Raw genomic sequence first — 24,778 nt, 5'->3', positions numbered from 1 at the left:
GTCATCCAAGGAGATCTCCAGGAAAAACAAGACTTGATGTTCCTATGTAAAAGTAAGCAGAGGAAGGAGAAACACCCTTTCAGCACTCTTTACCCATCAGAAAGAAGAGAGGGGGAAAAAAAACTCCTATGTCTCTGCACTGAATCTAGATCTCTTCACTGACACACGCACACACTCTGGAGCAGTGAGCCTCCAGTGGAGCTGCAGAAAGACAATTCCTACAGTCAGTGACTGGTCCATTGGTCCCCGTTAAGAGTGGATTCCCACCATGGAGGGGTGGGTGGGTTCCGGAACTGAAATATAGCTTCAGTTACATTAGATTTTCTATGTGGGCAACATGCATCCCTCCAGCCTGCCTACTCCTTTCCTAGCCTTGCCACTTCCTCACACAGACCCCACAATGTGTGGGGGAGCCCTGCATGGGGCTAAGGGAAGATGGTGCCACAGAGGCTGTTTAGCCCCTTTCCACAAGGGAAGGGGAGATCGGTGTACCTGAGGTGATAGCTGAAATTATTCTGTCTTTAGCAATAGTGTTCAATACAACATAATTGCTACAATCTAACCTGTTGATAGGGCACCTATCACACAGCAGCTAAGCACAGAACTATAAATCCAAAGTTCCAATCATTACCATCAGTTAAAGAACCAGCCACACCAAACACACCATCAGCAAATCCAGCAATCTGACACAGACAAAAACACAGTGAGCCACATGGCTAACCTACCCTCAAAATCCTAAATAATACCAAGAGATGCTGGGAAACGAATGGACAAGGACACAAAGATAAAGGGCCTCAGATGGTTCAGAACAGGACAACTGAAACAGAGGGGATGTACAGCCTGCCCTGTAAGCAGCCAGCTCAGACTTCAGCAGGAGGGGTTTTATATCCAGGGGTCCTTAGTTGAGAAAGCCTGGCCTGTGGCTTAGTTCTGACTGAACCTAGGGATCCCAGCTCCATTTTCTTATGATCTGCAAGCTTTTCTAAATTTACCTTATCACAATAATGAAAATACCAAGATCTGAACTTTCCCAGAGTTCTGGGGTTTTGGATCCAGATCCCGGGTTTTGGTTTGGCTCTGTCTCTACATTTGCCGTTGGAGAAACATATACCTTAGCCTGTTGCTTTTCCACACCACTTCTACCAGTGGAAGCTGACCCCAATGTGTGGTTGTAATGCGCTGGAGAGATCCTTTCCAAATTCTTATGCAAGATTATAAAACAACCAATGAAGGGAGCCCTCTTACAGAATCCATCCAAGTTTCACACTGAATCAGTGAAGGCTGGGACAGGATGTGAGGAGTTTAGTTAGGGCTGAACATATATCTGTAGTGCAGACACAATTAATAACCTCAAATAAATTTGTTAATCTCTAAGGTGCCACAAGTACTCCTGTTCTTTTTTCTTAATAGTATATAGATCTAGCTTTTGAATCTGAACCTAATTTAAAATGTAGCTCTGTTTTGAAAAGTGACTGTGTATTTCCTGGCTGTCCAGTCCGTAGCTCACATGCTTCCAAAAGATTCTGAGTTGTAAACACATAGGCCTTGTCTACACTAGCAAACTTTGGAGCCCATTATTCACCCCAATGCAGGTCCACGGAAGTGAAATTAGAAGACATGATGGTTAAAAATGCTTGAGCCCTATCTGCACTATTGCTTCCACCACTGCTAAAAGTGGTAGAGCTGCACTGGTGGCAAATGACTGCTACAACGTTTGCCAGTGTAAGCACAGCCATTGCGAGAGCTGTGGTCTGTAAGTGCAGGATGGAGAACCAGGAACTAGCTTAAACTCCCTAATTTGGGTTCATTTGAAGCAAATGAATTGAGAGCCTCCCTGCCTTATGAAGCCAGTTAATCTGTCATGGCATTGTGTGTAACTCCTCTGAGAAAGAGTGCTCCATCAATTTCTTCACATTCTTCTTCACTGAGGCAGGTCTAATCACCGGAAGGGAGCAATGCCATGGCCTGTGTGACTCCATGAATTTGGCCCAACATGTTGTAGTTACACACAAAACTAATCTCACTACAGGAAAATAAGAATACAATATTCTTAGCCAGAGAGGCCCCACAGGTATTCATCCGCTCCCTGACCCAGGCCCCAACTTTTAAAAAAATCACTTTCCCTTAGCAGTAGAGAACTTAAAGGCAAAAGTCTTGATTTTTCAGAAGTGCCGAGAGTCCAAAACTCCTAACAAAGTCAATAGGGGTTGAGGTTGCTTACCACCTCTGAAAGTCAGCACCAAAATCCAAAAGCAGAGCAGAATTTTGACTACTTAGCAGTACAGTCCCAGCAACTCAGAGGGAGGGAGGACTTCTTTATAGCATATAAATAATTGCCAACATTGGGACACTACAAAAAGGGACCCACTGGAGATAGACATACACCCTTTATCTCTATCTAAACAGATGATTCGAAGAGCTATTTGGCGGGAAAGACTGGGAAAATGAATGGATATCAGCAAAATGTGTTTTGCCAAGCTTTAATATGTGGAGTTTAATCCTGGAAAGGTACAGTGACACCTAAATGGCTTGTTAACATGATTTTTAGTGTTAATAGATACACAGAATGATAGCATTGTTACAGACAGGCAGAGGCTGAAAACATGCAAAAGCCCCCTTTTCTGGGCTGTCAGCAGTGTCTGAATGCAGAACTTTCAGCATCACAGCACGAACTTTCATTGCTTGAGCCAAAGCATTAACTGTTAGGTGGTAGCAGTAGCTGACTACTATCTTCAATTGGACTGACCACTTGTCAGGGATAGAACGCATATGTTGCAAGGATATTACATAACTTTCCTTCCCCTACATAAAAGTGCCAATGCACCTCAATCTTAACCTTCATCACTTTCCAGTTCAGGGCTCTCTGACACACTCTGTCAATGCACCTCCATTTCCCTCTTCGCTGGCTTCCACAAAGACCCCTGTAAATATCTCCAAGCATTCTGTAACATTTCACAGAAAGAAAAAAACCCACACACATCCAAAAACCTTTGTGGGCTTCTTTGTATGGCTCCCTAGAAGAACCAAGAGCCAGTGATCTGAAAAGCCTCCCAAATCTTCCCCTGCACCACTAGGTGGTGCTCAGATGCTTCAATGATGGCTGAATCAGAAATTATGATAGACAGGAAGTAAGTTTAAACTGGACATATCCCTGCACAAGCATGCTTCATAAGAGAGCTCTTTGTCTTAAACCTGGCTCAGACTGTTGGCTGGTAATGCAGGAGGGATGGGAGTGCTGTACGGTTAATGGAATCATCCTTCAGATAAGACGTGAAAGCAAGTTCCTTTCCACACAGCAGTAGGGAGCTACCAAGGTGGAAGTTAAAGATCCCATTGCATTTTGGGAAAACCTTGGTGGTTTTCTTCTATCAACAGAAGAGGCATGTGTCAGGCTGCTTGTGAGCTGCTGCTAAGCATAGAATGGTCCTTGCATTTGCCTACACATTTGTTGTGCTCCTAACACATGGCTTTATAAAGTGCAGGGGGAAGGCATAGCTCAGTGGTTGGAGCACTGGCCTGCTAAACCCAGGGTTATGAGTTCAAACTTTGAGGGGGCCATTTAGGGATCTGGGGCAAAAATCTGCCTGGGGATTAGTCCTGCTTTGAGCAAGGGGTTGGACTATATAACCTCCTGAGATTCCCTTCCAACCCTGATATTCTATAACCCACAGTATGAACAGTGGGGGAAAAGAGTTCTAAACTATGGTGGAAAATGATATTTCTTGCAGACTTTGTCCTGCTTGGCAATGATGATTTAAGAAATACACAGCTCCCTGCACCCACAAAGACCCCACAACATAGAACAGCACAACACGGTGAGTAAAACTGCCAGGGTCTATGGGCTACGCTGTATGGAGGTGACATATTACCATTCCTTTGTGGCATGACACAACATACAATTAAACATAGCTGGAGGCAACAGCAGCCATTGTTCCCACAGCAAACAAGGCAACCAGGGCCTATGTTTCCCACATTGTGGCATCAATGCTGAGATAATCCCATTGTTGGACATGGTCTGTATTGGATGGGAGATCTTTAGGATGTGGCAGAAAGTGATGTGGCAATTCCACAGTTGGTGCTCCTCCCATTGTGATAGGGGAGTGCTGAACTCCTGGAATTGTCATCTTTAACTTGAGATGTAAATCCAATATCCTATTACTTGTGGGTGTGCCACATTTTTCAGCAACAGGAATTTGAATTATGGTACCCTGGCCCAACTGCCATTTGGGTAACTGTATCCTGCTTACCTACAATTCTACCTATAATTTAATTAGACAGGGTTTCCTCCTGCCTTTCTTGTACTAAACTGTCAGTCAAGGTGCTAGGTGTTGTTCAACTGATGTCCTGTTCCACAATAAGGTGGCTCCATTTCAGTGGCAGTGGAAGTGATTCATGTGTCTATGACTCTTAAGAACTCCTGCAAAGCCCTTGCCTCACACCCACTGTGCACCTGACAAGACACGCCTTATGAGACTATAGAAAAACACCTGAATGATATATAGTATTTTATTTGAGAAACAGCATGTGGTCATGTTGTTAAAAAGTGTAATGTAGTCCATAATTACAGGGAACAGAGATAACCCATTTGAGTGTTTACTATTAAGCGCACTAAACATGCTAACATTCTTTTAATTTTTGTTGGTGGTGTTTTATGGAATTCTCTGCATTTTGTTGCATTTTTTAGGGATAAAAGAAATTCCATAATCTTGAATTATACCACACACCCCTGGAATGCCCTGTGCTGCGTAAATTATGCAAACCTGTCCCACTGGGTACAAGTTTTGTCTACTAAAAACCCTGCGAGCCAGGTGCAATGTCTTCAATGGTGCAAGTGAATGAACACTGAATGAGGTAGGGCTCCTACAGTCCTTTATTAATTAGATAAATAAAGACTGGGCAAGATAGTGAGGTTAATGGTGTTTATTCCCCTCAGGATTATATCTGAGCATTAAAGGAATGGTACAAATGGGTTTATGGCTATTCCAAACTATTACAATAGAAAAAATAATGTATATGTGCCATCAATGCCCTTGACTGGAATCAATCAGTGTTTCAACTGTGTGTCATAGACCCTATACTTCTCACAGCTACCAGAAATTCTTCTTCAGTTCAGGTAAAAAAGGTCTGCTTTTTAATACAGCAAGAGGATTTGAGTACTATTGCCACTGCCACCAGGCAGTTCCAAGCACCCATGGTATGCAGCATCATGATAGATGTGACATCCTAAGCAGCCATAGATTTGTTACAATATTTTAATCCTTTTAGCAGTTTTTCCCTTATGTAGTTCCAGAGATGTTACAAGATCTGTAAAGGTGGGACTATGGAGAGAAGCCCTGCCATTGGCTCTCATTGACCAGCCACCTTAACTTCAGTACCCAGAAAGATAATAGAGCAAATAATTAAGCAATCAATTTGCAAACACCTAGAAGATAATAAGTACCAGTCAGCATAGATTTGTCAAGAACAAATAGTGTCAAACCAACTATAATGGGGTCTGCACCTGTTTCTCATGAGCGCCCCCTTTCCTGCAATCACAGTTCTATTGAGCGGGTCTTCAACGACTCAGCCCTCTGGTTGAACCACATTCACAGTCCCCCATTTCGGGTTATACAGTCTCAGGTTCTTCTCCCAGTCCTGGTACGGAGCCATATCTCTAAGGATTCTTCCCAGAGGCCCTGCCTTTTTAAGGAACCCAGCTGGGGCCCAACTCCGTATCCACAGCTGGTGTCCTTTCAGCAGTCCTCACTGGGCTTAGTCTGCAACCAGACCATTTGGGACTATTTCAGTGTCCTCACCTAGTCCGGCCAGGTTCTGGGCTCAGTCCCCTGGGGCTCAGCCTGCTCACACTGATCTGTCCACAGTTCTGATGCTCATCCAGCCAGCCAATCTTTGGCAGCCTTCCTTGGGCTCAGTGCTGCCTGCAATGAGCTGTCGACGGTACTACCAGCCAGGCAGGCACATAATCCCGACCATTCCCGTTCCCGTTCCCTTTCCCATTCCCCTCTCCTCCTCCCCCCAGCTCCAGGCAGGAACTGAACTTTCTGCTCTGCTGCTTGCCTTTTATATAGTCCTTCTGGCCCTAGTTGGGTGCTCCAGCAGCCCTTCTGATTGGTTGCTTCACTGCACCACTCTAGGCTGCCTGGAGGACTCCTCCACTACTCTATTCTGCAGCAGGGTGATGCAGGGGCCTAGTCCACCCCATCACACCAACCTAATAGCTTTCTTTGACATGGTAACGACCCTTGTGGCTAGGGAAAAGCAGTAGATGTGTTTTAGTAAGTCTTTTGATACTGTCTCGCATGACCTTCTCATAAACAAACTAGGGAAATACAACCTAGATGGAGCTACTATAAGGTGGGTGCATAATTGGTTGGAAAACCATTCCCAGAGAATAGTTATCAGTAGTTCACAGTCAAGCTGGAAGGGCATATAAAGTGGGGTCCCACAGGGATCAGTTCTGGGTCCAGTTCTCTTCAATATCTTCACCAATGATTTAGATAAGTGCATAGAGATTACAGCAATGAAGTTGGCAAGCAATACCAAGCTGGGAGGGGTTTCGAGTGCAGGATTAAAATTCAAAATGATCTGGACAAACTGGAGAAATGGTCTGAAGTAAATAGGATGAAATTCAATAAGAACAAATGCAAAGTACACCACTTAGGAAGGAACAATCAGTTGCATACATATGAAATGGGAAATGACTGCCTAGGAAGGAACACTCCAGAAAGGGATCTGGGGGTCATAGTGGATCACAAGTTAAATATGAGTCTACAGTGTAACACTGTTGCAAAAAAAGCAAACATCATTCTGGGATGTTGTAAGCAAGACACAAGAAGTAATTCTTCTGCTCTACTCCATCCTGATTAGGTCTCAACTGGAGTACTGTGTCCAGTTTTGGGTGCCACATTTCAGAAAAGATGTGGACAAATTGGAGAGAGTCCAGAGAAGAGAAACAAAAATGATTAAAGGTCTAGAAAACATGATCTATGAGGGAAAATTGAAAAAAACTGGGTTTGTTTAGTCTGAAGAGAAGACTGAAGGGGGACATGCTAATAGTTTTCAAGTACATTAAAGGTTGTTACAATGAGGAGGGAGGTAAATTGTTCTCATTAACCTCTGAGGATAGGACAAAAAGCAATGGGCTTAACTTGCAGAAAGGGAGGTTTAGGCTGCACACTAGGACAAACTTTCGGTCAGGGTAGTTAAGCACTCGAATAAATTGCCTAGGGAGGTTGTGGGAAATCTGCCATCCTAGACGTGTCAGAGATGGTCTAGATAATACTTAATCCTGCCATGAGTGCAGTGGACTGGACTAGATGACTTCTTGAGGTCCCTTCCAGTCCTATGATTCTATGATTTTGACCGACGTTGATAGCAGCCAATAGCAGTACTGGCCAGAGTTCCTCTACACCTTGCCCAGTTTGAATAATGTTTTGAATTATTTAAAATTAGCTTCTCCTTATGGAAGGAAGAACAGCTGACAAACTGGTCAGAAAGATGTCAGCATGCTAACAGGTTCTTAATAGGCAATTAAACATGAACCCATGCTTATTCTAAGCATCTCTTGTGGTAACAGTTAATTAGCATAATAACATCCCTGTTTTGTTTCATGCTTGCTGATGGTTCTGTTCATTCAGGAGAGAACAGAAATGGTAATTTACCCCCTTGGATTCTGGAAATAATTATAAATGTACAAGTGATTTGACCCCTATTCGTGATCAGGCCTGGGTGCAGTGAAATCCACTGAGAGGAAAAAGCTATTTTGCCGTAATGAAGTGTTCACAGATGACTGTTTAATATCACAGCCACTGAGTGAGTAGCAATTTCATTGGGAAAATGACTCTAGGATTTTTCTTAGACCTCCTCACTTTCCACATTCAGAATGAAAATATTTTCAGTGTATTGCACTTTCTGCTGGCTAGAACAATGGGGTAGGGAAATATAATGAACCTTCACTGCTGATCAAAAATTCCTGCAGCAAGTTAACAGGATTCCTTGTGGTGTCAGAGGTTTTCATGAGGATTTTCATGACTGTGCCAGAAGGATATGGGAAATATGCCCAAGACAGATCTTGCAGGGGGTGACACTTAAGAAAAATGATTATTTCTAGGAGGGGGAATTTTTCAGTGGAGATAGTACTGGTGAGAGGTTATTATTATTAAAGTTGTTTCTCCACAGAAGAGCACAGGCAGAGGCAGTGCAAGCTTCCTCCACACACCACACAACAACATGCCTCACCCCAGACCCAAAAGGACATTGGGAAAGAGGGAGTTTGCTCTGTATGGCCCATTCAGACCTTGGCCTCTCTCATTAGACTGCTAACAAGTGGGCAAATTAATAGCAACTGTGATTCAGATACTTGTCTCACTGGAAAAACTCGAGGTATTTCTAAGGTGTTCCCTACTATGACCTCTGCAAGCAAACTCAAAGGCCACCCTCACAACTCATTTCACAGAGGCTTCTGATCAACTGACCTGGAATGTTTTTAATGTAAGCTTCCATCCTCCCTCTGCCACCACAGCTCACCAGCTCTTCTTTGCTCCCTGATAGACATTTTCTAGAAGCAGCACTTTCTATCAGACAGGCTAACCTTGCAATGCAAAGAACAGGCAGGATGGTGGGCCATGGTGACAGAGTTAAGTGTAGGCCACTAGTAGGACAGGCTAGTTGTTGCTCCAAGACCACCTAGAGTGAGAAGAAGCTCCTTCTTGGAGCAGCCTCTTCTCTCTATCATTCTGTCTCCCAGGATCTTTTCACTTCTCTGAATATTGTCCAGCATTTGTGCCCTCAGAAGCTGCTATTTTGATTTTAACATTGTCAATAGGTTGACAAGTTCTCCCTTTTGATGTCTTTATCCAGGAATCAGTACATTAGTACTGCTTGCAAACAGCTGGCTTCCTGATCCACACATAGGTATATCAGGTCTCCTAGACTCACAGTGCCTTGAAAGAAAGACAAGAAATGAAACAAGAGAGAAATAGCCATCTGATCATTGCCTGCTCAGCAGAATTTGAAGCTGTCCAAGAGGAGCCAAAGGCTTCATTATAACTGCAGAATAGCAGAGGTGTTGCTTTTTTAGACCCGCAGTGTGATGCCCTAAGACTTTGATGGAATACAGCTGCTTTCTCAGGTAAATGCAACTGATCACAGCCGATCTGAGGGAAAGGCTGGGATGTGGACATACATGAATAATGTGGCCAAAGAACTGAAAAGCAAAGTTTAGAAGCCTCTTCCCCCCCCCCCCTCCTTCCACTTCCCCCAGTCAGACTGACTGAAATCCTGCAATCATCACCATGGGAAGATAAACAGGTCAGCACACTTTTCCTAGAAGAATGTAGTTTGGCAAAGACTATGCCCTAATGACTGATGGATAAGGTGAAACAAAGTCAGCCAATGACCTGGTAAAACTCATATCCAAGGCTCATAGAACCATCATCTGAATCTGGAATCTGCCCCCTCCCATCTTCCACCCCTTTCCAATGTACACCAGGCATCATCCACCGCATCTTTCTGGCTGGTTTTTGGTATGTGGGGGATCTATCCATCTGTCTAGGTGCAATTCTAGCACCCAGCATGCCAGCAGTTGATTAAAGTGCTGTAATTAATATTTAGTGATGAATTACTAATTTTCTATGCTGGTTTGGATATTTTATTTGGCTATCTTGTCGTCATGCCCTCCCAAACTATTTTTGTCTTTAGTTACACTCAGGCACAGCTCTGAGTCTGCAGAGTCTCCGATTTTTATTAAGAGAAATATATTACACTGCACTCAGATTTCCAAAGGTGGCAGAGGACTTCAGAAAACCAGAGAGAGTTAATAAAACAAGGAAGATGACAAGTGTGTTGTGTAGACTGTCCAATGCGTTTCCAAGGAGTGATGACTGTCAGATAGTCAAAAGGGTGCATTCCATCTGGGTCCCAACCCTATAATGCAGTGTACAAAGGGATTGAGGGGACTATATTCTAAACAGTGCTGACCCTTTAAAACCAAGTGACTTTAGAAAACCCACTGAACCCTCTTTCTCAGCTCTGGAATTGATGGACCAGAACTGCAGCCTTTCTAAAGAGGAAAACAATACTATCTTGAGGGTCATCAATCAACCTCTGTTAACCAAGTCTGGGCTGACTGGAATTTGGTAAATCAAGGCTATACCAGAGTTTTTTAGATCAGATTTAAGGCCTCCAGGACATTAAGTGACATGGGGCCTTTGTACTATGGCAAAAAAATGCATTCTAATGTCACTGCTTTTTCTGACTTTACACATCAGTCTTTTGTCCTTTATTGTTTAGTATTAAATCCTACCCCCAAGGGATGAAACAACAATGAACTATGCCCCTAAAATGAATTATGCCACAGCAATACTTCAGTCTTCTCAGTCCTTGCAGTACTGGGGTAATTAAGGTACCTGCTAAAGCCTTCATTTGTTAAGAGTTCTGCATCCAGTAATACAAACCACTACGACCTCCTCACCAGCTACTCTGGGTTCAGAACTGCTGAAATCACTGTGATCTGTCCCAGAATTTATTGCCAAGGGCAGCTTTCAGGATGGTGAGGAGTGCTTGGTGCTGATTAGTGCCTGTTCTGTTTTTTTTAAATCATGCCTAGTCTCATTAGAAAATACCATCCTTGGGCTGCTCCCTATCAAAAATAAATACATGCATAAACACCCTCTTCTTCCCCACACACTACGTCATGTTTTTCCAATGTTTACATCAATTTTCTGCCCGTGAAAGTGCAGGGTTGATAGGACTGAAAATCCTCCCCTTATCCACAGAACAGGTACAGCTCAGATGGTGGCAGAGCAGTCTTCCTGCACACAGCACCCACTGCCTTACCCCCGCCCTAGAGGGCCCCAGAAAGGAGTCCAGTCTCCAAAGGCCATGCAAACCTGGTCATCTCTGTTGAGACTGCCAACTGTGGGCTTTATCACATGGATAACTGTCCGCTTTTACCTGGACTGAGGCCAATACATCACCTCACGCAGGCCACCAAACAGCCTTCAGATGGCAATGGCTTTCAGTGACGACACACCTGGGCGGGATTCAAATTAGCAAGTCAGAGCCAAAAGGATCCACATCCTGTTACCTTGCCACAGACGAATCTTTCATTTAACCCTGGAATGCCACCGGAGGATGGCAGAGAGAATCTCTTTTTAACATGACCTCTGAAGAAGGTACCATCCAAAAATACAGTTTCCTTCCTGCCTTCCTTCCCACACTGCAATGGCAGCATTGGTCTGAACTGGCACTTGAATACATGACTTCCAGCCCAAAGGTGAGAATGCTACCAGCTAAGCTGTTCAGACACTAAAGCTCCTAACAGTAGCTGCAATGTTACAGTACAACATGCTAAAGACTTGTCATTATTTCTCAGTCTGTGTTAGCATTAATTTCCTCCTGGATTACATTAAATTGGCATTAGGAGATACTAACGTCACAAATATGATGGGAACATCTAATCATATCACCTCATTTTACAGATAATATTTTCTTGTTAGAGCATTATTAAGCTTTTATTAAAATGACAGCAGATTCCCTAAGAAAATAGAAAAAGGCTCAGTGTTACAATGTTTTGATTAGATTTGGGTTAGCATGGTTGCATATTTGTTTATGATAATGCAGTGAGAGAAAAGCTCTTAACATCTCCCAGAGATTCATATATCATAGGCTCCTGCTTTATGTTGCTACATTGGTGCTTAACAAAATGAAACTTTGATATTATGGAAAATGGAATTTAACAGGGCACTAAATATAACACAGTCTGCAGCTGGAAGGGGAGAGCTGGCCTCATGTCTTAGCTACCTGCTATTGTCAGAGGTAGCTTCACAATTAACTGGACTCCTAGCAAGGAACCAACCATGAGGCCCCCCCTAAGAAACAGGGTCTCCTAGTAGCAACTGAGCTATGAGATCTCTTCCTCCCCTCTATTCCTGCTACTTGAAATGGAAGAAAAAGTAGGCTCATAGGTTGCTGAGGCTTCAAGACCCACACAAATAAATGGACCCTTGGGAAAGGACTTGCTTTGCATGTTCTAGTGAGAAGTGAAGGTCTCACTATGGAATGTTGAGAGAGAACCTAGCAGTGTTCCTTGGACCAAAGACGACTGCTGTCTCAAAATGATTGTCTCCTATATTGGTAGCACCCACCTCCTTGTCTGTGATCAGACACACAATGTGGGAAGGCGGGAGAGATGTAAATGAGGCCAGGAAATAGGAAGCAAAAAATAATCCAGAAATGTCACGAACATGAGGACTTCTGCACCCTATACTCCAAAAGCTACTATATCTGAAATATATGCAGAGCCATTCCTGAGGCTTCAGCTTGGCTGGACAGTGAAGAATACACCCCTAGGAATGAGAGATGGTCACCGAAAAAGAGACGCAGAATGCAAGGACTAGAGCACACTGGAGAGGTAAAGAAATACTGGATAGCATGGCACAATAGATGAGGAAGATTATAAGGGCTTTCCTACCTTCCTCATAGGTATGTTGGCCACTTCAGGAGGCTGGTTACAAGAGGAGATGGGCAAAAGAGCTGTTCCTCTTGGGAAAATCCTGTGTTCTTATGTTCAAAGTTCAGTCCCCCTTCATTTTTTAAAAAGTTTATGTTTGTACAAGCAGAGACATTTGACAGGCAGGAATCTCTCCTCCAAAGCCAGACAACACAATTATTCCATTTGTTAGGTCTGTGCTGAGAAATCACTCTACACAGCTTCAAACTCTGTGATCTGAGAAACTGATTCTGACCTTGCTTCCATTGGTGTAGCTCTACAGACTTTAATGGAATTACCTCTGATTTAAGTGAGATAAGCATCAGGCCCTTTAGACTTCAGACTTTGCCAGTGGAGGTCTTTCCAAGAGTGAAGTGAGGGAATGTTTTTAAAAATAAAATAGATACATGAAAAGAAGAACATGCCCCTATACACAGGATACCAGATCAATCACCCACCCTACAATTTGGAGGTATGAAAGGGATGGGAAGTGAAGCAGAGCAGGAAAAATGGAGTGGTGGAGGGCAGAACATGACATCATCAGGAAATGTGAACAACCCACAGATGTAGCAAAGTAGCACAAAAGCTCCCCCAACCCCAAACCATCCTTCAATGAACAGAAAGAGCAATGAGAATCAAAGTCCTTACCTGTCACTGCATGCTGGAAGCCTTGGAGGCAGCATGAGCTGCAGTGCTGTCTGTGACCATGCTAGTAGGATACCCAGGCCACATCATAGAATCATAGACTATCACTTTTACTATTCCATGGGATCTCCCAACCACAGCTCTGTTTGCTTTTAAAACACAATCCAGGTCTCCTGTGTTCAGTTAGCAATGGTGACTGCATAATCTGAGGTCCCTCAACTGGAAAGGAAGCTTATTTCTTGAGCTCACTCACCCTCACCCTTAAACTCCTCTCCTCACCTCAACACACACGCATATCCTTCTGACCTCTGAAATGTTACTCTGAATCCAAGGAGGGATTCAGGCTACATACCCAGAATATTAATCAACCTAGGAGATCAACACCCATATGTGTAACTCCCCATGCACGAATAAATCACCGGGCACGTACAAGGATGAGATTTTGCTTTTGCTGTTGCCTAAGCAAGTTGAACTTAGACATAGATCAGGGATATACAGTTTCACCACTAGTCAACTCCCATATGGTTCCCTTCCAGTAATTGGGACAGACAGCCCGAGTCTTTCCACCATGCCAGCAGTGCAGCAAAGGAGAAAATCATAAAAACTAAATTAGGAAAATCCAAGTTGTTTTAAAAATAAATAAATAAAATCTTTGCCAGAATAACATATTTAAATATGCAAAAGTCTAGACTATTAAAAATTCATGAAAGCAAAATGATTTAGAGAGATGCTGACGCTGGTGGGGAAACTGACACAAACCGCTTGTCTGATTTCTTTTGTCTGTCTTTTTTTCTTTCTTTCCTTTTTCTTTTTTATTATTACTAAAGGACATTAATTTGCATGAAAATAGAATCTTTGTTTACTCCTCCTGCTGCTGCTGATTCCACACCTGAAGACAGAGCCCTTTCTGGGTGACACTGTAGGAACCAGCTGTTCTCAAATGGGGTGGGGCTGGGGAGGTCATCAGATGCTACCTCTGAGACCGGTGCTCAGAGGACACACAAATAATGAGCATGGAACAAGTTCCTGGATGGATGGGGGAATAAGTAGCAAGAAGCATGGAAAGTCTTAGGAAACAAAAGAACCCATTTTTATGCAAATGTCCTTAGTAGTGCTGGACAGAAACTGGCAATCTCATTTTGCAGGGAATCAGGGAATATTTTTCCTGGCCTTGTTTTGCACCCCTTGAATACAACATTCAAACTAACCTAAAAGCTCAAAAGGAAATTCAGACAAAGGCTCCATGTTCCTCCTGCTTTCAGATCCATGGAGCCAGCCAGTTCCGCATGGCACTGCATAGCATACTGAGGATACTAGCCAGCCCACATCCTGCATACATATCTGTGCACTCCTGCTCCATTGCAGACTGACATGTGAGGGAGCTGCCAGTGACCAGGAGGGGAGACAGGTGTGCCATCTGCTCAGGTGTATATCATCCCCTGCTACATCTGCACACCTCCCCTTGGTTTGGGTCAATACCATATGCGAAACAACCAAATGTTGTATGAAGAAGAACAGGAGTACTTGTGGCACCTTAGAGACTAACAAATTTATTAGAGCATAAGCTTTCGTGGACTACAGCCCACTTCTTCGGATGCATATGTTAGTCATCCGAAGAAGTGGGCTGTAGTCCACGAAAGCTTATGCTCTAATAAATTTGTTAGTCTCTAAGGTGCCACAAGTACTCCTGTTCTTCTTTTTGCGGATACAGACTAACACGGCTGTTACTCTGAAAAATGTTGTATGGTTTCCATCATTGCACCTGCACAGAGTCCCAACTGAAGGGAAAGTAGCAAAGCGAATGATTCCCAGAGAGAATCGCCATTGCTCCTGCTGGCTGTGGTTTCATTGCTGGCTGCAAACTACTTGTTTGCTCCAGAGAGCAGAGTCTAAGGTGGTGTCTCCTGGCGCAGCTCCTGGTGCTGTTAGAAAACTCAGCCTGAATGAAGTGACCTACATAATTTGCTCCTTCCCTGGCCTCCCACTAGCTCAGACTGGACGGACTATATAGCTCAAAGGATAAAGCCAACAGGGTTTAGAAAAACCCACCAAGCCAGCTTTGCCTTCTTGTCTTCTGGTACCTCTAGAGCAACTTGTTCAGCATTCCATAAACCCCCCTGCATGCAGCACAGCACAGAAGGGCGACAACTTCAGAAAGGAATTTTGTTTTAATTGGAGATGAGCCTAAGGACAAACGCCTTGCTTCCAGCAGCCCCTAACTTTGGAGGCTGATTGGCTCCAAAATCCAGACCCATGTTTTGGGGGCTGAGGCCCATATGTATTTCAACAAGTTCTAAACTCCTGATTTTTTAAATATGGCAAGGAGAGACTTTCTCTGTTGCACTACAGAGTTTCTGGCTGGGATGTGGTCTTCAATGATTACTCTTTATGGCATTCCTAAGCCTCCTTCTGTCTCACACAGACTGAAAGGGACCCAGAGTTAGTCCCTCAGATAGGATTTGTCAAAGAAGCCTAGCTGGTGAGGTGACCTACAGGTGATTCTCATATAAGAGTCTGAGATGCTACCCCAATGCTAAGGGCTTCTTCCCCCCCCCAACCCCCAAGCCCGCCAGCCCCCTTAAAAATGGTATTGAAGAAATATCAGATTAAGCAGCCACCACTGTGTCCTGAACACATTTTATTATAGGGGTGTTTTTCAGGTAGTGGAGAAGTGTATACAGTACCTGTTGTTACTTTTACGTGTTCTCTAAATATCTCTAAAGGCATTTCCCAAAAGACAACAGGTTATCACTGAAACACATTTTCAGCTCATCCCAATGCCCAGGTGCTTTTCTGCAAAGCCATGAAATAACAGTTCATCTTCTCCTGGGAGAAACCTCACATAATACATTTGCACACAATTACCATGAATCCTTCCCTCCTCCCCCAGCCCCAGATCCCACCCTATCTTTGATTTTTGTATTTTAAAAAAATGAATAAGAAAGGGGAAAAAAAAGAAGGAAAGAAAGAAAAAGAAAAACAGCTTATAAACTAGCAAAGGAAATAAAGTTAATTTCTTTTTTTAATATATAGAGAACAAAATGAAACTTGAGGGAAAACTTACTGGCGTTACAGTTTATCCTGATACAGTCTAGATGGGGAAAAATAAATGAAAGATGAAATTGCATCCTTCAAGGTAACAGCTGCAGACATCCAAAAACAATCAGTCCACCCTTCCGGGGACAGACACACGCAAAGAGATGTGGCCATTTTATATTTATATACAGTCTGTACAAGCTCAGGCATGGGTGTATATGTACAGTATATTCTATTGAAATATCAGATACATATGCATATATATATACATACACACACACGTATATATATATATACACACATTTGTATAGAGAGATATACCTATATACATATACATCCACATATCGACACAGAAAGTTCTTTTCTTTTTAAGGACGCCTATGCAACTAAGATTATCTACAGCTTCAGACCATGAACTGATATTAATTAAAAGGAAAAAAAATTGACAAGTAATTAAGGCACAAAATAATCTTCCTCAAAATGCAAGTAATACCCCCCAATGTCCTTTCTATTTTTTGAAACCCTCTGCAATTTCTCTAAGAAGCTTGAAGTTTAAAGGCAACCTTTACACTTGGTTTCATTTGAATTAATTCATAGTTATTGCATAAATATACCACCTGTCCAACACAGTATACCTGTAAAATCAGTCTATCGACATTGGTTGGTGCAATATTTAACCCTTTCCACCTCTCCCCAGGACAGACCCTCTCACTCCCCTTAATGTTAGCCCAGATTGCTTTGAAAAAATGTGCACAGGTGCATTTACCACTGTCCATTCAAGTGAGGAAAGGGTTAATATACCTCCCCAGTTGTGTCCTATCATAAAATGGCCACTTGCAAACAGCTAACCGCACGAACACCCAGCCCAGATTTCAGCTACTTTTTGGGAGGTTGGGGTGATTTTTTGATTGGTTGGGGGAGGGATTTTTTTATTTTTTTGGTTCAAAGATACCCAGCTCGGCCAGCTCCTCAGAGCCCAGTCTCGTCTTGCTGCCTGAATGTTAGTACTGAATGAGACACCTGTAACATTCAGGCAGAAGATGAAACAGGCAGTGAAGTGGCAGACCTCAGAATCTTTGACAGCCCTGCCTGCTTCACTCAGGGGTTCCACACAGGAGGAAGGGAGAAAAGGAGCATAGGAAGAAAGGAGGAAAGAAAAAGAAACAAAGGGATTCAGAATTCTGTTCGTTCACACTAATAGGATGACCAGACAGCAAGTGTGAAAAATCGGGACGGGGTGGGGTGTAATAAGAGCTTATATAAGAGAAAGTCCCAAAAATCAGGACTGTCCCTATAAAATCGGGACATCTGATCACCCTACACACTAATAAATAGTAACTGAGGAGCCTCCACAGAGAAAACGAGTGGTGTTTGATGGCCTGAACCAGAGAACTTCTGAGCACCTGCTGCTTCCACTTAACTTACTAGAAATGGCAAGTGCTCAGCCCTTCTCAGGATGAGGCCCCTGGAGAGGCTGGTTTGATCCTTGGGGTTGTGAACATCCCCCCACTAGAGTGCCCCAATGTGAGCATGGAGTTAATGCATCACCACAGTACCAGGTGTCTTTGACCATCCTGGACTTCTTTCATAAACCCCAGGTTAAGGATCATAGTCTCTGAGTTCTGGCCATCCTGACTGGATATCCTGGAGGAGAGCCTCTGTCAGGTAACCGCAGCCTTGCCCAGCACAGCTGTTTGTCTGTATCATGGGGATATGGCCCAGCAGCAGAAGACAGACAGAAAGTGAGAGGAGAGACTGGAAAGAACACAGAGGGGGAGAGAGCTAAATCGGCTGCATATCAGGGTGAAATGCTTTTACTCCAAAGGGTGTAATAAGGACAATTCTTTCAGTAGTAGAAATAAACTGCATCTTTAAAAAATAAAAAGGAGGGGGCTGAAGGAAAAGAATCAGTTTCTATAAATAAAGAAGGGGTGGAAGTGATTAGGGATATACCAATCAGAAGCAGCAATGCCAGAGAGAGTCTGTTCTCAAGCAGAACTTCTCTTGAGAAAATCTGGGGTTGGTTTTGTGCGATTAGGTTTGTCATGTGTCGTCAACCGCAACAGAAAAGTGGGAGCAAACAGCCCTGGAGCAATTGGTACGATCACCATACAGTGGTAGCTATATCCCTTATGGGAGGGGTGAGGGAAGCCCTCTAAAATATATAAGAAACCAGCTGTCTTTTCCTCTCTGACCAGAGAGAGAGAAAGCGAGAGAGAGAGATTGTGTGGCTGAACGGGAGACAGAGATAGACCAAGCACAAGTGGTATGGCTAGATCAATACAGGGGTTTACTGGGGACAAATGATCACAAATGATCAGTATACAGAAATATGACAGGGTTCTGAACAACAATAATCAAACCGGGAAACTAAAAAGTCATTGGCAAATATGATCTATTTGCCTGGAGAATTCTTGCTTCATTATACAAGGGTTTTGAATGTTTCCACATGTTCCAAAGTATTTTTTTCAGAGTGAGCTGCTGTATGGGGGTGAAGGACCAGTGCTTTGGGAGAGAGAGACAAATACACTCCCTGTTTTGTTTGGTAGGGTTTTTAATGTACAAGAGACCAAGCCATTTAGTGATGTGCTAAAATGACCTGGATTTTGTGGGAGGCTAGATTTCCAGGCTCTGAGAACATGAGAGCACGGACTGATCCCTCCTCCTCTTCCCACCCAAAAATGACAACCAGCCAGGGCACTGTCTTCCAATACCAATGGTCGCCCTACAGGAGATCTTCCAAGGGAAGCGTTTGCGTGGAGGGATTCTAAATCTGCTGAAGGTCTTGTGAACCATCTGTTTATTTGAACCGACCCTCTGAGATGTTTAAGATTCACCCATGACTGGATTTTATCACCCCATGATACCAGTGACATATGAGCTACTGAAACTGCAGTTGCTCAGTACCTCTCAAAATCAGGCCCAAGCTGTTTAAAGTTGGGCAGCAAAAAATGGAGGCACCTAAAAATCAATGGCTACTGCAAAAACTTAGGATCATGTCTTTATTTCCTGCCCCAGGGTACCATTTTTGGCCATAGCCTAGGGTAGCAGAGAGGATTACGCCATCAGCGAATGAAACTATTTTTCTCCCCATTATACCAAGCTTCAAAAGGATGAAAATGGCTCTTCTTTAAATCAGAGCAACACTGTGAAACCAATGCACTCCCAGGTTGTTGTGGGGTAGAAGGTACATATTAAGGTACAGATCCAGGTAGCCAAAGCAAGATGAGCTGAGGAGCTTGGCAGTAATTAAAGAAACCTCCTGGGATTCCCCCATGTTCGTATTGGTACAGTAAGGCTTTCAGTAATCCTTGCTGAGGGTTCTCAACACTGTAATTGGGTTTTACTAATGGGATTTGCTTTATTTCAGTCTGGCTGAATTCCTGACTCAAAGGGGTTTTCTGTTCCTTTGGATTTAAAGGTGAGCACAGCCAGAGTAGCTGTAGATCTAATGAGCAACTGTTAGGTTTAGTCTATGAATGAGATGTCTGGAGGGTAGGGAGCAAAGCCAAAGTACCACATCTATGGGGGGCGGGGGCGGGGGGGAGAGGACTGGGAAGTGCCAGGGAAGACCCAGTCCGGAGACCTCCCTTCATTTATTCCTACTGTAAATCAGGAGCGCCTCACCAACAGCTCAGTAAGTAGGATCTCCTAGCACTGGATTTTCAGGAGCATGTTACCTGGGCACAGGTCTAGGGGTTCCTCTGCACAGAAGGTTAATGGCTCCAGTGCAATGGGCTAAAGTTAAAGGTAGCACTGGTATGTAGTGTAAGGGAAACACAAGTGTGCATAGACAGAGTGTGGTGTGCAGAAGTTGTGGAAAGGAAGCAAGTACAGGAAACAGAGCAGCATGAATGAAGGGCTCTGACAGCCAGAAATAACCTATTTAAATGGTAGAGACTGAATTCATCCCTAGAGTCATTCCACCTATGTTTCTGGAATTACACCAGGGTTCTCGTGGCCCTGTTTATCTGCAGGACACAGTTGTTGTGTATATCTGCCCCATCACCCTGGAGTCCTCCACCTACACACTCACTGAAAGTTTTGCTGCTTCAGGTGGCCCCTTCTTCAGTCATGTATGAGTGGTGTGTAACAGTCAGGATCTTCTGGAAACTATCCTTGTCTGAGTTTCTCAGTGTCTGTCTTTGTGAGATGTTATCATCCTTTTGAGGAGCAGGGTTAACTTCTAAGAATCCCCACGTTTGTCAGGGATGGGGAGGCGCTGGAGTGTGCTGGGGGCGGGGGGGAAAATGATGAGCACGACTGGAAAGTAGATTTGGAAATGCAAACTTCTCACTCAGGACTCTTCTGAGAATGGATAGGGTGTGCAATTATAGGGCCAGCTTTCCCCCAGTCCCTAACTATTGTCATTATAATAATTCCTGTAACAGGAATTGAGAGACCTTCAACCATAAAAAAAAAGGGAATGTGGCATTTCAGTGCATAACCAGGGGCTGTGATTTCCCCATATTGGACAGTAGGGGACAAAGGTGAGCTGCCTCAGTTTTTCACTAGGGGACAGGGTGCTCACCAGCACAGATAGTTAACTTGCAGAACATTGCTAAGGCATGGGATCTTTCTTCAGAATCTGTGAAAGGGAACATCTGTATGTGAAGGGGAGTGCATGTGGCTTCCTTCAATAAGGTCCAGACCTGGCTCTGGAAGTACAGGCCACTGGATCCCAGCAGTGTTGGATGGGAAGGGGAAAGCACAAATTAATGCTGCTTACTCTGGATCATTTCCTCCAGGAAAGTTGGATGTAATAAAACAATACAAAGAACCTAACAAGCCAAGATGTGTTGTGCATATGTTGGGTGTGAATAAGAAAGTGCCTCATTAGTGGCAGAGTCTGAGGAGCTAGGGGGGAAGTGTCAAAGTGCAGCAGCTGTGTCTGGCTGGCAGGGTGCAAGACTGTTTTATGCAAGGTGTAGACACTGAGTGCAAAATTGTGTGTAAATGAAATGTATGAAAAGATGTGTGTACAGTGTGTGTGTAAAGGGGTGTCAACGAGAATAGGTGCCAGTTGTGTTTTGTGCATACATGTGTTTTGTGTGTGATACGCACACATTTGTAACAGAGAGTGAAATGTATGAGTGACAAGTCATTCCCTCTGGGAAGGGACCATACAGCCTCAGCAATGCTGGAGGACTCTGACCCACGGCCACTGACCCAAACACCTCTCAGGGGGTTAAGCAGAAATTACTGGTTTGGAAAGCCCAAGACATCACTGCCCCCCTCGAGGCTAGAGCTCAGTTCAGGATAGGAAGAAGCTATGAGTCAGATGAGCTTCATGTGCGCTGTGCTGCAGAAGGGGCTTTATTCCGGTCACCAGTATCCTGAGGGAGGGCATGGGAGAGGAGAAGACAGAAGCTAAATGCTCTCAAACATAGCTCAAGGGCAGCACAAACCAGCCAATAGGAAGGCAGAGGAAGAAGGTGGCTGTTCCCAGCTGATATGCCATTTGTCTCACACTCAGCATGTCTTTGAAGTAGCAAGGGCTATTCCAGAGCACCCTTCACTGTATATTTCTCTCTCTCTCTCTCTCTCTCTCCGCCTTCCTTTCTCAACTCTGTTGTGAGATTTATCACATTTGGGTCCCAACCTTCACACAGCAAACATCCAATATACTGTGAAATGTGCTAACACAAACAACACACTGCCCCAGGCCCCTGGCTGGGAAGGTCTGAAACAGCTCCTCATCCCCTTTAAATGAACAGAATTAATAGTCAAGGTTCTTTCCTTCCCCCTCCCACCCAAGTCTGCGTTGGAGTAAGCATTCCTGGTTTAGTTTTTGGCAATGAATGCTGCAGTGGTGAGGGGGATATGCCAGCCCCTGCAGGCTTCTCTGTACGCTCTGTTCTCAGGGCTGTTTGCTGTGCGGGCCGCAGGCTTCAGGCCTTTGAAGGGTTGAATACCATCTTTTGATTTACCATGGCTGATGGGGTGTGAGAAGCTTTACAACTCAAATACACAAGGGAAAAAAAACAAAAAAAAACAGCACAGAAAAATACTCAAACCATAACAGAACCCAAATGGAATTGAACGAGAAAAAAAGGACAGTTCTTAGTAATAGCTTTAAATAACTTAGAAAAAAAGCACAACTAGATAATACACCACTCAAAACAGTCTGTGCTGATACAGATCTGGCACTTACCAGCCCATTTGGGGATTCGGATGTATGGCTGGTCAGATCTGAGCTCCCCCTTATTTGGAGTTGGTGGCCGTCTGTCACTTAAAAGGGCATTTTGGCACTGTCAAGCCAGAAGGTCTTGGATTTCACTTGAATGTAACCTATCTCCTCAAATAGTTGACAAGAACGCCAACTAAACAACTGGGAGTTGATGGTTTGGCTTCTTGGCACTGCAAAGCCTCCCCCACCCCCCAAGGTCTCAGATTTGATCTCTTCCTTCAATAACATAATCTAAGCCCTTTGGAAAACAGAGAAGTCCTGATTTAAGGACTTGTGGGAAACCTTTGTAACTCTGGGAGGTTCAGACTACTAGGGTTAACTTGGTTCAGTATTCCAAATAATGGAAATGAAGGTTCTGTGGCTCAAATCACTGGGGGAGCAGAGATGCACAGGCTCTCCCCAGCTGCAGCATTAGTTTTTTTATTGGAATACAGACCTTCAGAGCTCTGCAGGGCTAAAGCTCCATGTCTGCAAAGCTTAGGAGCTCAGCAAAAATAATGATTCAGTCACTCCCGCTCCAGCATAACTGACCTTCAGTAACAGAGTTTTGGTTCACTAGGGTTTCCCCATGTACCAGTCCCTTAGCCAAGGACAGTATGTAGCGTATATTGTAACATGAAGCTCTTGGTCAAACTTTAGTAAAATGCTCAGAAAGCATTTTCAGTCATATTCTTTACGTGGTAGGGCATTAAAAGCTAGATGTTTAGCATTTGGGCCAGGTCTAATGGTCTCCAGAAGGTCTGTAACAAGTTACCACAGCTGATGGAACATGCAATATTGGCAGGCATTGGAAGAAAATGTTTTCTGCTCCCCTTACCAAAGGGAAAGCCACTGTGATGTAAAGCTGAACCCTTTAAAGTGAGGAGGGGGAGATTAAATGGGCAGAAAATGTTTCCTGTCTTGCCTTGCAGGTACCAGAGTGCCCTCTTCCCTCACTGACTTCCATGGAAGTTGAGGGTGTCTCAATACCTACCAGGTGGCACCTTGCTCAGCAGAAAAAGGGAGTAGAGCTCAGTAAGGACAATACTTTACATGCTGAAGTGCCTTGTGAGAGAGGATCTCCAAGTGCTTTGCAAGCATCCACTACTGAAGCCTCACTGCTTCCCTATGAGGTAAGGTAGCTTTAGCACCTTTAGCAGAGGGATAAAGTGAGGCACTAGAGGGTAAAGGGACTTGCTCAGGATTACAGTGAGATCATGGCAAAATTCAGAATAGAACCCAGGTGTCCCAGATTCCCAGACCTGGCTCTGACAACATAACACTCTCTCCCTCTTAAAATATGAGATTTGGCCTCACAGCACTTTGATTGTCAAACAGACAAACTTTTTCACTCTAATTATCAGAAAGAATTTCAGAAAAGGGACTGCAGGAAGGGACAGAAATTCTCAGGGTGCTAGATTATTTGGACAAATAGCATTGGATGGGAAAAGAAGCAGCTGCAAATACAATAATCGCACACATGCTGGAGTTGTTTGAAAGATTCTCTTTATACGTTAGACTACAGAACAATAATTCTTTGGAATTTATCCCTAAAGGGGACATGGTAGGCATAAGGAATTCTCCACTTCACTTAGAACTGATACAGGCAGAGATGGATGCCACTTGAGAAGTCATTGTGGCGGCTGGGATGATCTATTTCCCCATGGACCAGTGCAATTTAGTACTACCTCTGCTGCCATGCTGGCTGGACACTCAATGATGCTTTACAGTGCTCTAGTTCAGCTGAGTACAGCATGTAAATGCCAGACCGCAAGAGCTATGTAACAGTGCAGTATTTTTCCATCTAAGGGAACACTTAGTGCTTCCATATCCTCATGGGATGGAGACTCTTTTCATTTCTCATTTTTAAAGATACCCTGTTTCCCCGAAAATAAGACAGTGTCTTATATTAATTTTTGCTCCCAAAGATGCGCTAGGTCTTATTTTCAGGGGATGTCTTATTTTTCAGAAATGAAAAATGCCTTATTATCGGTGGATGCCTTATTATCTGGGAGGTCTTATTATCGGGGGGATGCCTTATATTACAACGAGAGGCAAAACTGTAAGTAGGCCTTATTTTCGGAGGATGTCTTATTTTCGGGGAAACAGGGTAGGAGCTTGTTCAAACAGATCATTCCCTTTTCACCCTCCAAACCCAACAGTAAAAGAAAGGGCTGACTTTCCCTTCCAGAGCCAAAAGAGTTCTTTTGGAAGCGTTAATGCCACCTCCTGGGTCAGCCCTAGAGGGGTGACTGGAGGGCAATATGTTACACTGTTCCTTGTTGACCTCCAACAGCTGAAAGTCCAGATGAGGACGAAGGTGGAGCAGTCCCTAGAAGAACCATTCAAGTTATGTTTCATTCAGCTCTGGTGCGGCATGATCTAGAGGATACCACCTATGTCTAGCTGTGACATGATTCAATGACCGAATCACATCA

The 24,778-nt window shown here is 43.9% G+C and overlaps 1 protein-coding gene across 1 annotated transcript in view; it reads right to left on the bottom strand.

Annotated features, from left to right (window-relative positions):
- Positions 1 to 24,778, bottom strand: part of NRXN3 (neurexin 3) — a 1,374,011-nt gene that overhangs the window by 890,452 nt on the left and 458,781 nt on the right. The window contains exon 9 of the mRNA XM_054027796.1: positions 16,200 to 16,226. Within this exon, the coding sequence (XP_053883771.1) occupies positions 16,200 to 16,226 (27 nt within the window). The remainder of the gene's footprint in view (positions 1 to 16,199; positions 16,227 to 24,778) is intronic.

Source organism: Malaclemys terrapin, chromosome 4, assembly GCF_027887155.1.
Source record: "Malaclemys terrapin pileata isolate rMalTer1 chromosome 4, rMalTer1.hap1, whole genome shotgun sequence".
In the NCBI taxonomy this organism is placed as follows: domain Eukaryota; kingdom Metazoa; phylum Chordata; order Testudines; family Emydidae; genus Malaclemys; species Malaclemys terrapin.
This window is presented reverse-complemented; position numbering and strand designations above follow the sequence as displayed.